Genomic DNA, 13,830 nt, shown 5'->3' on the forward strand with positions numbered 1-13,830 from the left:
ATTTTTAAAAAATTGTTAACCAATAGGAATTGAAAAACTAAGATTTGATATCCAACTAAGATTTTAATTCAAAAATAAAACAACATTTAATAGACTATTCTATATCAAAAATAAAAAGAAAAATAATATCATTTTAATTCAAAATTAAAAACACTATCGTTTAAAAGATTTATCAATGGAGGACTTTAAGATTAAATTTAAAATTTCGTAAGAAAACTAAATACAAATATTTTAAGATTCAGTTTTGTTATAATATTTTCACAAATTTTAAAATATAAAACAAAATTTTATTTCACAATTTCTAAAATACGATATTAGGTATTAACAACTCTTTATATTTATGATGAAATAATCTCAAATAATAATAAATTTAAAGTAATTATCATTATAGCCTTCGTTTAAAGCAAGTTTGATAAATATCTAACAATAGATTGTATATATTAATTTCTAAATTATTTTGCGTTTTATTTTTTGTTTTCCAACCGGATTTTCCTTAAATAAATCCCTAATATATTGCACACAGTTTTCAAATAATGTAAACTAATTATATATTTTGAATTCAAAACAAATTATGCAGCAATAGCATATCCCTTTTAGAGATGTATCTCAAATTTTTATTTTTAGTCCAAAAATCAAATTAATTATGATTAAACAATAAAAAGAAGAATATGCAAAATTTAGCTAAGGAAAGAAACATTAATAAATTTGTTAAAATATATTTGTAACTTTAGCAACATATATATTAATCTGCAAAACTCACAGTATGTATTGTATGGTATTTAAAAGTACGCAAACAAGAATTTGGAACATGATTTTAATGGAATGAAATGAAAATAGGAATTACGAGACGGGATGAGAGGGGAACATAAATTAAAAATCAAACTAAATACCCAATTGGTATGAGTTCAGGTTATGAGCACTATATAAAATAAATTTGTTTACATACATAACCATATACGTACGTTTTCAGTTACACATATTCTATTTATGCCGGATACTGGACTGTCATATTTTTATTTCACGTATACAAAACGGGTTATGGGACCAAGAATTTATGACAGATATAGGACGGGATATGTTTCCCGTTCTAAAATAGTTACGTCTAGCTAATATACATGAAATAACCAAACTCAAACCGAATCTATATCCTATTTAACACATGTAATCAAACTATTAGAAATGTTTTGATTAGTTTAGAAAATAAAAAAAGTAACATCATTTAACTTTTGCAACTAAATTATATCTTAGTTTTATCTTAAATATAATTTCGCACGTACGTGTAGGTCGAGATATTAAAATATAACTATGCACTAACGCATCTGAATTTCGTTTATTACTCTAATTTTATAATATTTGTACTATTATAAAGTTCACTAATACAACAAAATATTTTATATTTTTAAAATCTATAAAACAATTTCTATACAAATATCTCTACACGTACGTGTGAATCCAAATCTAATACACTAAAATATATATTATAAAACAACGAAATAATCTATATTGAATTAAAATTTGTTAGAACTTTTTAAAAAATATGAAACCCCGCACGTATGTGCGGGTCATGATCTAGTAGTATATAAAATCGGAAACAATTATTCCATCTATTTTAAAATACATTTCGTTGTTTTAAGATTTCCTTTTAGAGTTAATTGATCATATGTCCATGAAACAGTCCAATTACCAAATACCAAAGTAGCACCTTTAGTTTCAAAATGAACAAAATGACCTTTCTTTTACTACTCCTAGCTAGATTACAATTTTCTAGGTCTACCACTATTGTAAACACATCATATCAAAACATTGTGGCTTCTAAGAAGAATGGTAGGGAAACATTTTTAGCATTTGAGGATTTAGGCATTGCTGTGCCAAACAGTTTCCCACATCTCTAGCACGGACAAAACACTTAAGTAGAAACTCATAGTACAATCGAACACGAACGGATATATGTTCTTGACCTTCAAGCCGAGACAATCATACCAAAATCTTTTTGGTAGTAAGAGATTAATTTCAAGTAGTGAGGGCTATGACATAATATTGACCGTGGAGCTAAATTTCTTCAAAAACAGAGGAAAAAAAAAAAAGTGAGCGTTCGGATGCATAACGAACGATGCCATTTTCCGCCTCAATCTCATCGCCTTCTTCTCTGGCGCTTCTCTCTTCCCTAAAACGATCGCCTCTCTCCTTCTTCATCTTCTCTCCCAAAACCCTAATCTTCACCAGAACCAGGATCTCTGATTTCCCTTATCCCCTTCTTGCTTCCCGGCGATCCCGCGATTTCATCAACGTATATATATTCGATTTTCTGTTCCTCTACTTGTACACAAGAGCTTCAATTTCTCAACTTTTTTATTGGGTTTCATTAGGGAAGGGATGATTTCGCCGACGATACGAGGAGCTGGAACCGGAAGATCAAACCGGAGTATGGGTTCGATGAGGATTACGATGGAGAAGAAGACGAAGATGATCACGAGGAAGAAGATAGAAGCTTGGATCTGTTACTTAGATTTGTTGAGAACGTTTTCAGAAAGATTTCGAAGAGAGCGAGGAAAGCTGTCCGATCAATTTTGCCTGTTTCGATCTCTACGAAGCTCGTAAGTCTCGAGCTGATTCTTCGATTACATTGATGAATGATAATCCTTTCGAGTATTTAATCAAATCTATAATCTTAAAAGAGACTTACTTTTGGTTCAATTTAGGTGGGTTTTTCAGTGAATGGAGTACTAATTCTTGCATTTTTGTGGATCTTGAAGGCTTTCCTCGAGGTAATTACTATGAAGTCCACTGAATTGTATAATTGTAAAGAATTGTTATTAGCTGTTGTTAAAAGAATTGAACTTGGAACAATGTCCGTGTTATTCGATTATCACAGCATGTTTTAGATTATCGTTTAGTTCTTTCGGAAGCTAACAAGGAGTGGTTTGTTTTGTTGCCCTTTGGTTGCTATATCGTCGTTTTTGGATTCACTGACTTTGGCAGGATTCTGTATCTACCATAAATTTGAATAGAGAGGGTAGCATCAAGCTTACAACTTTGTTGATGAGTTGCATTGAATCCAGTTTCAGGGATTTTCTTTAAGTCATACATTCTGTTATGTTCTTCTCATCCATAGTAAATGAATGGATCTTACTTAATTCATTAGTTGACTTGCCCTGAAGTTTTTGAATACTTGAGCTAATGTTCATATTCTTCAATGTTTAGCCAACTTTATGTCATTGAAAGGGGCAATGCTCTGTGTTACTTACTGAACAGCGTGGTAGCATTTTTTTCGGTTTGGTTTGGCTTTTAATGTCATTTCCATGGTGGAACGCAGGTAGCTTGCACACTTGGAACTATTGTATTTACGAGCATTCTACTTATACGTGGACTTTGGGCCGGTGTAGCATACATGCAAGAGAGCCGCAACAATAGGATCAATGAACTCGCTGATGACCCTCGTGCATGGAACGGGGTGCAACCAGTTTCCTGATGAATTCGCTTTACACTTGTAGAAATCAGAATTTCTGACTTTTGGGAGCCATAATGGGGTTTAGGTTCTTCCAAGGCAATAAAACCACAGCTGAGTTCAGAGTCAGAAAGCAGTTACAGGGGATGTACATTGGCAGCGTCTGATGATTTAGTAAGTAAAAAAGTGTAATATTTGTAGCATTCACAAAGTCAGCTATGGAAGCTGGTGTGTTGCTCAACTAAGTCGTCGCCAATGGTGACCATGTTTTATTAGTTTCTAAATAAATGAAACCAAATATATAGAACATACCATTTTCCTTGTAGTCTTACCAAAATTAGTAGACTTCAATTTCTTCACCCCTCTCCTTCTATTATCTGCTCTCGAATAGTGATTCAACAAAGAGAAAGCAATTCTTGACTTGCTCCAATCAACACCAAGTCAAAGGTTGCCGCCAGAACAGTCCCATAGTGGCCGATTCAACAATATCAAAGTTTGGTGGATGATGTACAATACTTCACTTGCACTTGTTCGGAGATCTCATGTGTTGCAGTTCCATGATCCACGAGAAGCAGAGTTCAATGCCTTAAAGCTACTATTTTAAAAATCCGAATTAAGAACTTGAATTCTGAAATCTACATAATGATGATGTGAAAACAAGTTGAATTAGTGGAATCTCTAACGACTAATTCAGAATCCAAAATTTGGTTAGTTTTCATATATCATTATGTAAATTTAGTATGAAAACAACAAAACTAAAAAAACAAACACTAGAGAAAAAAACCTTTCAAAATATGAAAAAAATATCAAAATTTTAAAACTATTTAAAAAATTCGAGTTAAAAATTTGGATACTAAAATCTACATAAAGATGATTTGAAAACAATTTGAATATTTAGAATCGCTAACGACTAATGTTGGATCCAAACTCCGGTTAGTTTTCATATCTTTGTTATGTAAATTTAGTATCAAAATAATAAAATTAAAAAAAAAATAATAACCTCTAAAAATCCGGAAAAAATACCAAATTTTTAAAAGCTATTTTTAAAATTTGAATTAAAAACTTAGATATAAAATCTACATAAAGATGAGATGAAAGCAAGTTGAATATTTAGAATCGCTAACGACTAATGCTGGATCCAAAATTCGGTTAGTTTTCATATAATCGTTATGTAAATTTAGTATCAAGACAATAAAAATAAAAATAATATAAACAAAAAACCTCTAAAAATCCGAATAAAAAAATATCAAAAATTTTAAAGCTATTTTTAAAACTCGAATTCAAAACTTGGATACAAAAATCCACATAAAAATGATATGAAAACAAGTTGAATATATGGAATCGCTAACGACTAATGCTGGATCCAAAATCCGATTAATTTTCATTTCATCCTTATGTAAATTTATTATCAAAACAAGAAAAAAAAAAACCAAAAAATTAAAAAAAATCTTTAAAAATCCGAATAAAAAATAACAAAATTTTAAAACTATTTTTAAAACTCAAATTAAAAACTTGGATACTAAAATCCAAATAAAGATGATATGAAAACAAATTGAATATGTGGAATCTCTAACGACTAATGCTGGATCCAAAATCCTGTTAGTTTTCATATCATCGATACGTACTGTAGATTGAAAATCCATAATAATTTTTTTTTTTTAAGAAAACCCATTCTTAATGGAAAAAAAAAACTGGGATAGAAAATAGACCTCAATTTGTTCATGGGCTTGTGAGTATGATATGGGCTGAAAATCCTTTTGCTTTTCGTTGGGCTGAAGATGAGATTGCAGTCCTCCACCACCATGTCCGTGAGTCACGGACTGATAAACGCAAAAGCTTCCGATCATCCGATGAACCAGAGCGTGTTTGTGACTGAGAAACGCAAAAGATTCCGATGAACTGTGGCATTGAAGAGAGTGTAAACAAAGTCCGACGTCCTTTGAAGTCAAACAACAGTAGAAAACTTCCGACGTCGGAGACTGAGAGAAGATATCGAGAGACAAAGGGAGAAGAAGAATCAGAGCATCATCAGAGACGAAATAAAATCAGGAATCGAAGAAGAGAAAGGTGAAAAATCAGAGCAATTGCGTATGTAATTTCATCTCTCTCACTTTATAATTCTCTCTATGTTTGTTTCTCTGAAACCAAAACGATTACACATAGAGAAGAGAAGGCTCGAGACTCTCTTTATTTATAAATTGTGTTTGGGATTCAAAGTTTCCTTCTTTTTTTTTAACTCTTCTTTGTTGTTTCCTTTTTTTTTAAACTCTTCTTTGTTGTTTCCTTTTTTTTTCACTTAGAAAGCATAGAGCAATAAGAGTCTCGCACGTGCTCTCATTAGCCAAGATTCAAGCGAAAGAGAACAAGTAGAAGATGATAATTCTGTTCAGGATTTGGATATTGAGGCTATGAAGATTGAGATGGAATCAACCAAGGAGAGTCTTGCACGTGCTCATGAAGGCTGTTACAAGAGATGACTAGCAAGAAAGCAATGGATGATATTTTTGGCATTAGCTTTGAAACATGTAGCGACTGATTGTGTAGCCAAACGATAGAGCAGCCTGTGTGGAAAGAAGCTGAATTGCTCAAGAATTAGGATTGAAGCAGGTGAATCACTTTCTGCTGTGGATGGGAAAGAATCTGTGTTCATTGACTAGTATAAAAGAGTGGAGAAAATGAAAACAATAGATTACTTGAAGCTCTTGTCACTGATGAGAATCTGAGCAAGAATGTTAAAGAAGAGAGTTATCAAGTTGTGAAAGATGCATGCCTTGTTCAATAAAGAAGAGGAATTGCAGTTTAATTTGAGGGAGATGGAAAGAGCGAAGGCTAATGACAATGTTTAGAAGTTTAACAAGTTATATTGTCTGAAATATAGAAGAGAGGCACAAAAGCTTAAGTAGAAAAGAGTATACAAGTTGTTGAGAAGAAGATTGAGGAGAAACAGAACATAGCAAGAAGGAGAAGAAAGAGCAGACACATTATAAAGAAGATGATTCGGAAAACTTGTAGTTTCAGTATCATGAAGCTCGCTCATAACAATCACACAACCAAAACCACACGCACAATAAATAACACAGTAGAGGAAGAGACAAAAGCCACAGCCACAAGTCTCCGGAGCCCTGAAGAGAATTGTTTTGATCGCTTTTTGTGTATTGTGATTGCATTTGAATTACCCCCATTGTTGTGTGTTTGTTCTATAATTGCGGGAAACTTTTTTTTTTTTTTTTTTATCTTTCTTAAACTAAAATTGGCATTATGGTCGGTCCGGTTGCAACGATTCGGTATGTTTTGGGGAATATTACAAAATCTACCACATTTCAACAAGTGGCATTCAAAATCTACCACAATTTCAAAAAACTTTCAAAATCTACCATATTCCAATAGCACATGTGGAATGCTGGACCAAAATACCTCTGATTGGGACAGAGTCTGTGTCAGAGACAGACTTGGGACAGAGTCTGTGTCAGAGACAAGACAGTTTCGTTTGGTGCTTCCAAAGAAGGAGCAGGTCTGCAATAAATGCTGCACAGTTATTTAAATAATATATTATATCAGGGACAAATTCAGATTGAATGGGTGATATAATTAGATCATGGACAAATTCAGATTGAATATGTGATATAATTAGTTCGAGGACAAGTTCAGATCGAATGGGTAATAGAATTAGATCGGGGACAAGTTCATATCGAATGAATAATAGAATTAGTTCGGGGACAAGTTCATTTCGAATGAGTACAAGTTCAGATCGAATGGGTAATAGAATTAGATCGGGGACAAGTTCATATCGAATGAGTAATAGAATTAGATCACGCTCAAGATTGAATGGGTGATATAATTAGATGAGTACAAGTTCAGATCGAATGGGCAATAGAATTAGATCGGGGACAAGTTCATATCGAATGAGTAATAGAATTAGATTGGGGACAAGTTCATATCGAATGAGTAATATAATTAGATCGGAGACAAGTTCAGATAGAATGGGTAATAGAATTAGATCGGGGACAAGTCAAAAGGAATGAGTAATATAATTAAATCAAAAATTGAGCGTGATGATGTTTATCATCCAATTTTCTTGACTGTCCATCGTCAGATGGTGTAGTTTTGTCCGCCAGAGATCTGGATTTACTCGGGGACAACTGGATTTTTTTTGTTATTTTGCAATAGAAGAAAAAAAAAATTCAATAATCTGGGTAGGTGAAGACAATAATGCTCAACTAATGAGAACAAATCTAAATAAAATTCGAAACCCTTAAATGAGAACAATTAGTGGACAAGATGTGAGATTCATGATAATAGAGCAAGATAATAAAATCGGGGACAAGATCTGGACGTAACATAGAATTTCCAATCGGGGACAAGATCTGGAGACAGAAACGAAAGCGTTTATTATGAGACAAGATCTGAAGAAGAAAGAGAAAGGGAAAGTGAGAGAGAGACGAAAGTGTCCGCCAGAGATCTGGATTTACTCGGGGACAACTGGATTTTTTGTTATTCTGCAAATAGAAGGAAAAAAAATTCAATAATCCGGGTAGGTGAAGACAATAATGCTCAACTAATCTATGGACCAAAATAGATGGTAAAAAATCTAAATAAAATTCGAAATCCTTAAATGAGAACAATTGGTGGACAAGATGTGGGATTCATGATAATAGAGCAAGATGATGAAATCGGGAACAAGATCTAGATGCAACAGAGAATTTCCAGTTGGGGACAAGATCTGGAGACAAAAACGAAAGCGTTTATTATGAGACAAGATCTGAATAAGAAAGAGACATGGAAAGGGAAAGTGAGAGAGACGAAAACTTTTCGTTTTCTCTCAAGGGAATAATAATGTGGGGTTAAAGCGCACAGATTTCAAGAGAGGAGAGATTAATAGGGAAGGAAAAAAGTGCAGGTTGTCAAGTCGTGAAAACTGTCATCAACTGTGAGGGCAAAATTGTCAATCTACAGTAAAATGTGGTATGAGTTGAAAGATGAAGAGAAATGTGGTAGATTTTGAAAAAAATTAGAAAAATGTGGTAGATTTTGTAGTTTTTCCTATGTTTTGGTATTTAGATTTCTCTGATTAGGAGATGAAAAACGAATTATTTAGTTTCTCGTTAGTAGGCCTTACTCGGCCCAATAACAAAAATTGTATAAATCTGATTCGCCTAAACATTGTTTATTTTTGTCTAATCCCTCAAAATTAAAATAAACCAAATTAAGTCTATTGGTCAAGAAAATTTAGGTGTGTATAATGCGGGTTAATTGAAATAAACCGATCCCATCCCAAACCAAACCAAACCAATAAAATCTTCTTTATTTTTTTGTTCACAAATCAACCTTTCTTTCTCAAACATTTTTTTTTCCTTCAAGGTAAAAAGGTTCTCTATTTCCTTCACCGCTACAGTATGTCAACCTTCATGCAAGGCCTACCCATCACTGTTTTAGATTTTATGCTTTAGATTGGATGTACGATAATCTTTAGGTTTTATATTTGGGTTATCGACTTATGGTTGTATAGTTAGGAACTTAGGATACAATTTGCTTAGTTGTAATATTGTACTCTATGAAAAATACAAACAAGTCACGGACTTTCATAAGTTTATTGGTTTTGTATAATAATAAAACGAGGAATTTATAAACGATTGTTTTTCGGTTTTGCTTTAAAATGTTTGGTATAGATTCGGCTTGATTTATATGCCAGCTCATAAGACTAAATCTTTGGCTTCTATTGGATTTGTTGTTAGCTTTCTAAACTATATTTTAATCGTTATACTCCTAGCGGGTCGACTGTGGGCTTAGAATTAAATTAAGTCACTAGCTATATTGCAATACTTGTTCTTTCTTTCTTCTTTTCTTTCTTTATGTTAACTCAGGTAGAAGAGAAGTTTATAAGGTAGATGTTAAAAGCAGATATGTTCTAATGCACTTACAAATTACGATACATTGGCATATATTTTTCATCTAAAAAAAAAACAACTAAAACACCCACAAAAGCCTAAAAGTCGACAATAATGCCAAAAGATTAGTGGGTGTATGAAATTCCACTAAGATGCATTTTGAAGTCTGTGTTCGTATGTACCTTTTTATTCCCACTTAGTGGTACACATATATATACACAGAGACACAATGCACACTATCTCAGTCAATGGCGGGGCCAGAAAAATGAGTTATGGTTTTTTTTTATTTTGTGAATATTAATTTTATTAGAAAATATCAATGCAAATATTCATTTTTATAACATTTTCTAAAAATTGTAACTGAGCGTATGATTTATCTTTAAGATGAATATTTTTTTTTTGGTAAACATCTTTGTGAATATTTGTAATGACATCTTTAATTTTTTTGGCTACAAATATTTATTTTAATGACATTTTTGGAGAATTTTATTATCGACATTTAGGGATTGATTTTTTTTTAATCAACTTATTCCGAAAAATATTATTTTTTAATTAAGTAATTAAGCAACAAAATCAATTAAAATTTCGTTAAAGCCCAACAGTTTGTCAAAAATGCCCAACGATAATGTTAATATGCTAAACAGTAAAGAAAATTAGTAGCAAATTTATATTTTAAACTTGTTTTGTGTTAAATATTATTAAACTGCAAACTTTATAATATTAAATATTAATCTTTAAACTACAGTTATGGATTTGAGAGGGGTCAATAAAATTTGTTAGAGGTGTCAATAACTACTTGGACATGTGTTAAATAATTATTTTAACAAAAGTTAAACTAAAAATCATAATTTCATGGGTGTCACATGATCCCTATGATTCTTCATTGCCTCCGCCACTGATCTCAGTGTATATATACTACTTATATATACCGAGGGATGTACAAAGTTTTTGTCTTCAATAAACTATATATCTCCAGAAAATAAAATTTCTAAAAGAAATTCAGTTAAAGAAATATGCTCGTCAACTTGTGAGAATTTACAGAAATTTATGTCGCCTACTTATTATGTTCGCTCTTTTAGGACTTAGAATTTCAAATATGACTCTTTGCAAATGATTTAAAACAAGAATTAGTAAAAAAAGAAAAAAAAAAACAAATCCGATTCATAGTTTTCTTACACCTTGGATGAATCTTATATATAACATGTAAAAACATAAATCATTTTTCACATATGTAGCACATTTGAATCTAAATCCGTTAGGTGAAAAAAAACTCCTCTAGCGAATAAGGCTAATTGCATGCACTTGGATAATTTCCATGTGACGTTGTCATATATATTCTTACAAAAGGCGTCCTTTTTTTTTTTTTCATCTTGACGTATACAAATATTCCATTCACCCAAATTAGAGAAGTAGACTCAGCTTATATCGAAGTCAACTGTCAGGTGCAGAATAAAAGCATATGCATTACTTTTTAAGTAACGATCAATCGCATATATATTTGACGGCACATTATATATATTCTCGTAAACATGAACATTTATGTCCGACAAGGGATAAGTCAACACGGTATATGATTCTACAATTAGTTAATCGTCAGCACTTGATAAGTCTATATATGTCAGTGCATATATATCTATAACATCAAGGATCGTGTTCTATCTGCACCACTATGCAGATGAATTCTGAATCACATGTTTTACATCTCAATTGGAATGTTATTTTTTTACTCAATTACTAAACACAAAATGTCTAGTAAAAATTAGGTCAAACAACATATACGAAGTTGTATTTTAGTAATTTGAATAAAAAAATAAATGGTGACCGGTTTATCAAATTAGAGCAAAATATTAGTTGTAACACACTAGAGTTATATATTTAGTGTTTTGCAAAATAATGATGATGTACTTAAAAGTACTAGTCTTTATTAGTTGATCAATGAAAGTTTGTTCGTTATATACACTTACACTATATACACAATTAATCATTTCCAAGTAAATTAAAACATGAAACGTATACTATAATTATATTGTGAATGATATTGATAGCTAAATTACATTAGAAAGATTTAAAACGTGGAAAAGGTTTACTACTCATGATTATAGTAAATAAATATTTTAATTATATATATGTACTAGTTTGGTATTTTTAATCTACCTAAAGCTAAAGGAAGATTCTGACAGAAACGAGAGACTCTGCTGCCAAACAAAAGAAGCATATTCCCTTGCATGTTGTTCATCGTTAACATATTCCTATAAAGTAAATTGCATTTTATCAATAATTTATTATATTTGTTATAGTATATAATATAAGTTGGAAATCAGTAGATTAACCTCTACTTTTATATAGTTTTTAATTGGATGTGATCTAAAGACCTGATCCACTAGAAAAGATCTAATTAAAGCTATCTGTTAAGACATTTTGCAACATTTGTTTTTCCATTTCATAAAATATTAGTTGTTTTCTGTTAACTTTTGTGTCTAACAATAGATAAATCGACATACGAAATTTTTTTTGAAAATAATTATAGTAGTGGGCACGTAAGACTACTATCAAATTTGCATGCGTGTACGAGCGATCATAGATTTAGAAACAGACAAGCTTATCCAAATCAATTGTCTTAATTAGAAGATCAAAGAATTAGAAAGCTCGTCAAATCGAGGACCCGGCCCTAGAGCAACCAAGTGAGTGTCGTTGATATATCACCTTTGCTTACGCATATATTAATTAATAAACACTTAAAAAAATTTTGGTAAACATCTACAAAGGTTAATTTTCGATTAGGAAAAAGATAATCTTAAAGGTGCTCACGCAGTATTACAAGTAGAAAATCATAATCAAATTATATTGATTAGATAGGTCTTAATAAGACGCTGGGGCCGGTCGTGAGCCATCATCATGGAACCGGTGTCGTATATCGGCAGGGCGGCCCTGAAATTTTGGGGGTTTAAAAAAATTTAAGGGTTTTATAGTAGTTTCTAAAATTGGGGGCCATTTTATAAAAATAAAATAATTTGGGGGCCTATTTTGTAAAGAAGAAATGTCTAGAATTTTGGGGGCCCAAAACAATTGTTTCACCTTGCTGTGCTCAGAGACGGCCCTGTATATCGGTATATGAAGAAGGATGACACTTAATTACGGTGAAATTTGCCAAATCTACCACTTTCTCAAGTTTTTCCTACAAAAATACCATATTTTAAAAAACTTTTCCTCCATACCACTTTGTAAAATTAGAAATGACCATTTACTCCTTATTTTCTCCACAAACACACACAAATTTCCATTTTCTCCACAAACACACACACAAATATCTTCTCTTCTTCTCTTTTTTTATCGTTTCATGCTCTCTCTCTCTTCCTCTCTCTCTTTATCCTCTTCCTTTCTCTCTTTCTCTTTTTTCTTTCCTTTCTCTGTTTAGATCTAAGATTTGTTTGAAGTTAATTAGATCTATTTCCATCTCCACCATCGTCTTCTTCTCTTCTATATCACTATTGTGGATCAAAAAATTCAGATCTATAAATTTTGATATCCTCAAGAATAGATCTTTTAGTTTTCCTATCTAAATCAAGTTCATTCTCCCATCTAAATTGACGATTCACTGGTTTTAATTTTGTTTTTAATTGGTTATTCAATTTCGATATTATGCATATTAAATGTTTGTTGTCTACGAGAGAAAAAAGAAGACAAAGATGTCTACTAGAAAACTGAAGACGAAGAAAAAGATGTCTACGAGGAAACTGAAGATGTATATTGTCCATTATTCTTATATCAATCAACATATATTGTCTACTATTATTATATCAATCAACATATAGTTCTAATACTTCGTCATTTTGGCCAGACAGAGAAGAAGATGTTTATGAGGAAACCAAAGATGTTGTGGACAATATCATTGATCTGAATCTGAAATGTTGTCTACTTAAGTAATAGACTAATAGAAATCTGATTACATTTTTTTGTTCATGCTTTTATTACTTTAAAAATATTGTCCATTTACCAGATTAAAAATTTCAAGCAAACGTTATCGACGATTATTGGTCCAAGATGTATATATATGGTTTTTTTTGTCCATGCGAAGCAGATACTACAGACTTATTTGTATTTATTTCATGATATATATATATATATATATATATATACTTATAATTTTTAGTTTGGTGGACAAATTTAGACATGTATATTTGGTTGTTGTCCATATATGTGTGTGATATCATCTTTGACGAAACTATTTCGATGAATTGATAATGTTGGACAAAAAATATTAAAATAAAGAAAAAGAAGAGAATAAAAATATGTCTTGCTTCCTATTAATATAAGGGTATTTTGGTCTCTTCATGTCATCTCTACCACAAGAAAGTGGTAGTTTTGAAGAGTTTACACGGGAAAACGGTCTTTTTCAATCTCAACTATTTGTGTGGCGGGTTTTTCCAACCCAAACTATGACCTCCAGTCGATTTAAACCCAAACCTAAAAATAATTCAAAATCGAAACCTGAACTAATGC

At 31.6% G+C, this 13,830-nt stretch overlaps 1 protein-coding gene and 2 long non-coding RNA genes across 4 annotated transcripts; 2 read left to right on the forward strand and 1 right to left on the reverse strand.

Moving 5' to 3' along the window:
* The first annotated feature begins 1,993 nt into the window (after positions 1–1,993).
* Positions 1,994–3,804, forward strand: LOC9303230 (protein SHORT HYPOCOTYL IN WHITE LIGHT 1). Its single transcript, XM_021019438.1, has 4 exons — positions 1,994–2,287; positions 2,367–2,594; positions 2,700–2,765; positions 3,314–3,804. Exons 1-4 carry the CDS (start codon positions 2,111–2,113, stop codon positions 3,467–3,469), a joined length of 627 nt encoding a protein of 208 aa, XP_020875097.1. The 5' UTR covers positions 1,994–2,110; the 3' UTR covers positions 3,470–3,804.
* On the reverse strand, positions 3,679–5,242 carry LOC110226776. Of its 2 annotated transcripts, none has more exons than XR_002330695.1 (2): positions 5,155–5,242; positions 3,679–4,037 (listed from the first exon to the last, which is right to left on the reverse strand). It is a non-coding gene; the product is annotated as an uncharacterized LOC110226776 (long non-coding RNA). The 2 variants fall into 2 exon arrangements; XR_002330694.1 differs by having other exon boundaries at positions 3,679–4,080; positions 5,155–5,234.
* A 7,419-nt stretch (positions 5,243–12,661) lies between these two features.
* Positions 12,662–13,398, forward strand: LOC110226846. Its single transcript, XR_002330750.1, has 2 exons — positions 12,662–13,072; positions 13,169–13,398. It is a non-coding gene; the product is annotated as an uncharacterized LOC110226846 (long non-coding RNA).
* The last annotated feature ends 432 nt before the right edge of the window (positions 13,399–13,830 follow it).

Source organism: Arabidopsis lyrata (assembly GCF_000004255.2).
Source record: "Arabidopsis lyrata subsp. lyrata unplaced genomic scaffold ARALYscaffold_7, whole genome shotgun sequence".
Taxonomy (NCBI): Eukaryota; Viridiplantae; Streptophyta; class Magnoliopsida; order Brassicales; family Brassicaceae; genus Arabidopsis; species Arabidopsis lyrata.

Coding starts and splice junctions, on each gene's coding strand:
- LOC9303230 (XM_021019438.1), top strand. CDS start 2,111: ATGCCATTTTCCGCCTCAATCTCATCGCCTTCTTCTCTGGCGCTTCTC. Junction 2,595..2,699: donor TTTCGATCTCTACGAAGCTC/GTAAGTCTCGAG, acceptor GGTTCAATTTAG/GTGGGTTTTTCAGTGAATGG. Junction 2,766..3,313: donor TCTTGAAGGCTTTCCTCGAG/GTAATTACTATG, acceptor GGTGGAACGCAG/GTAGCTTGCACACTTGGAAC.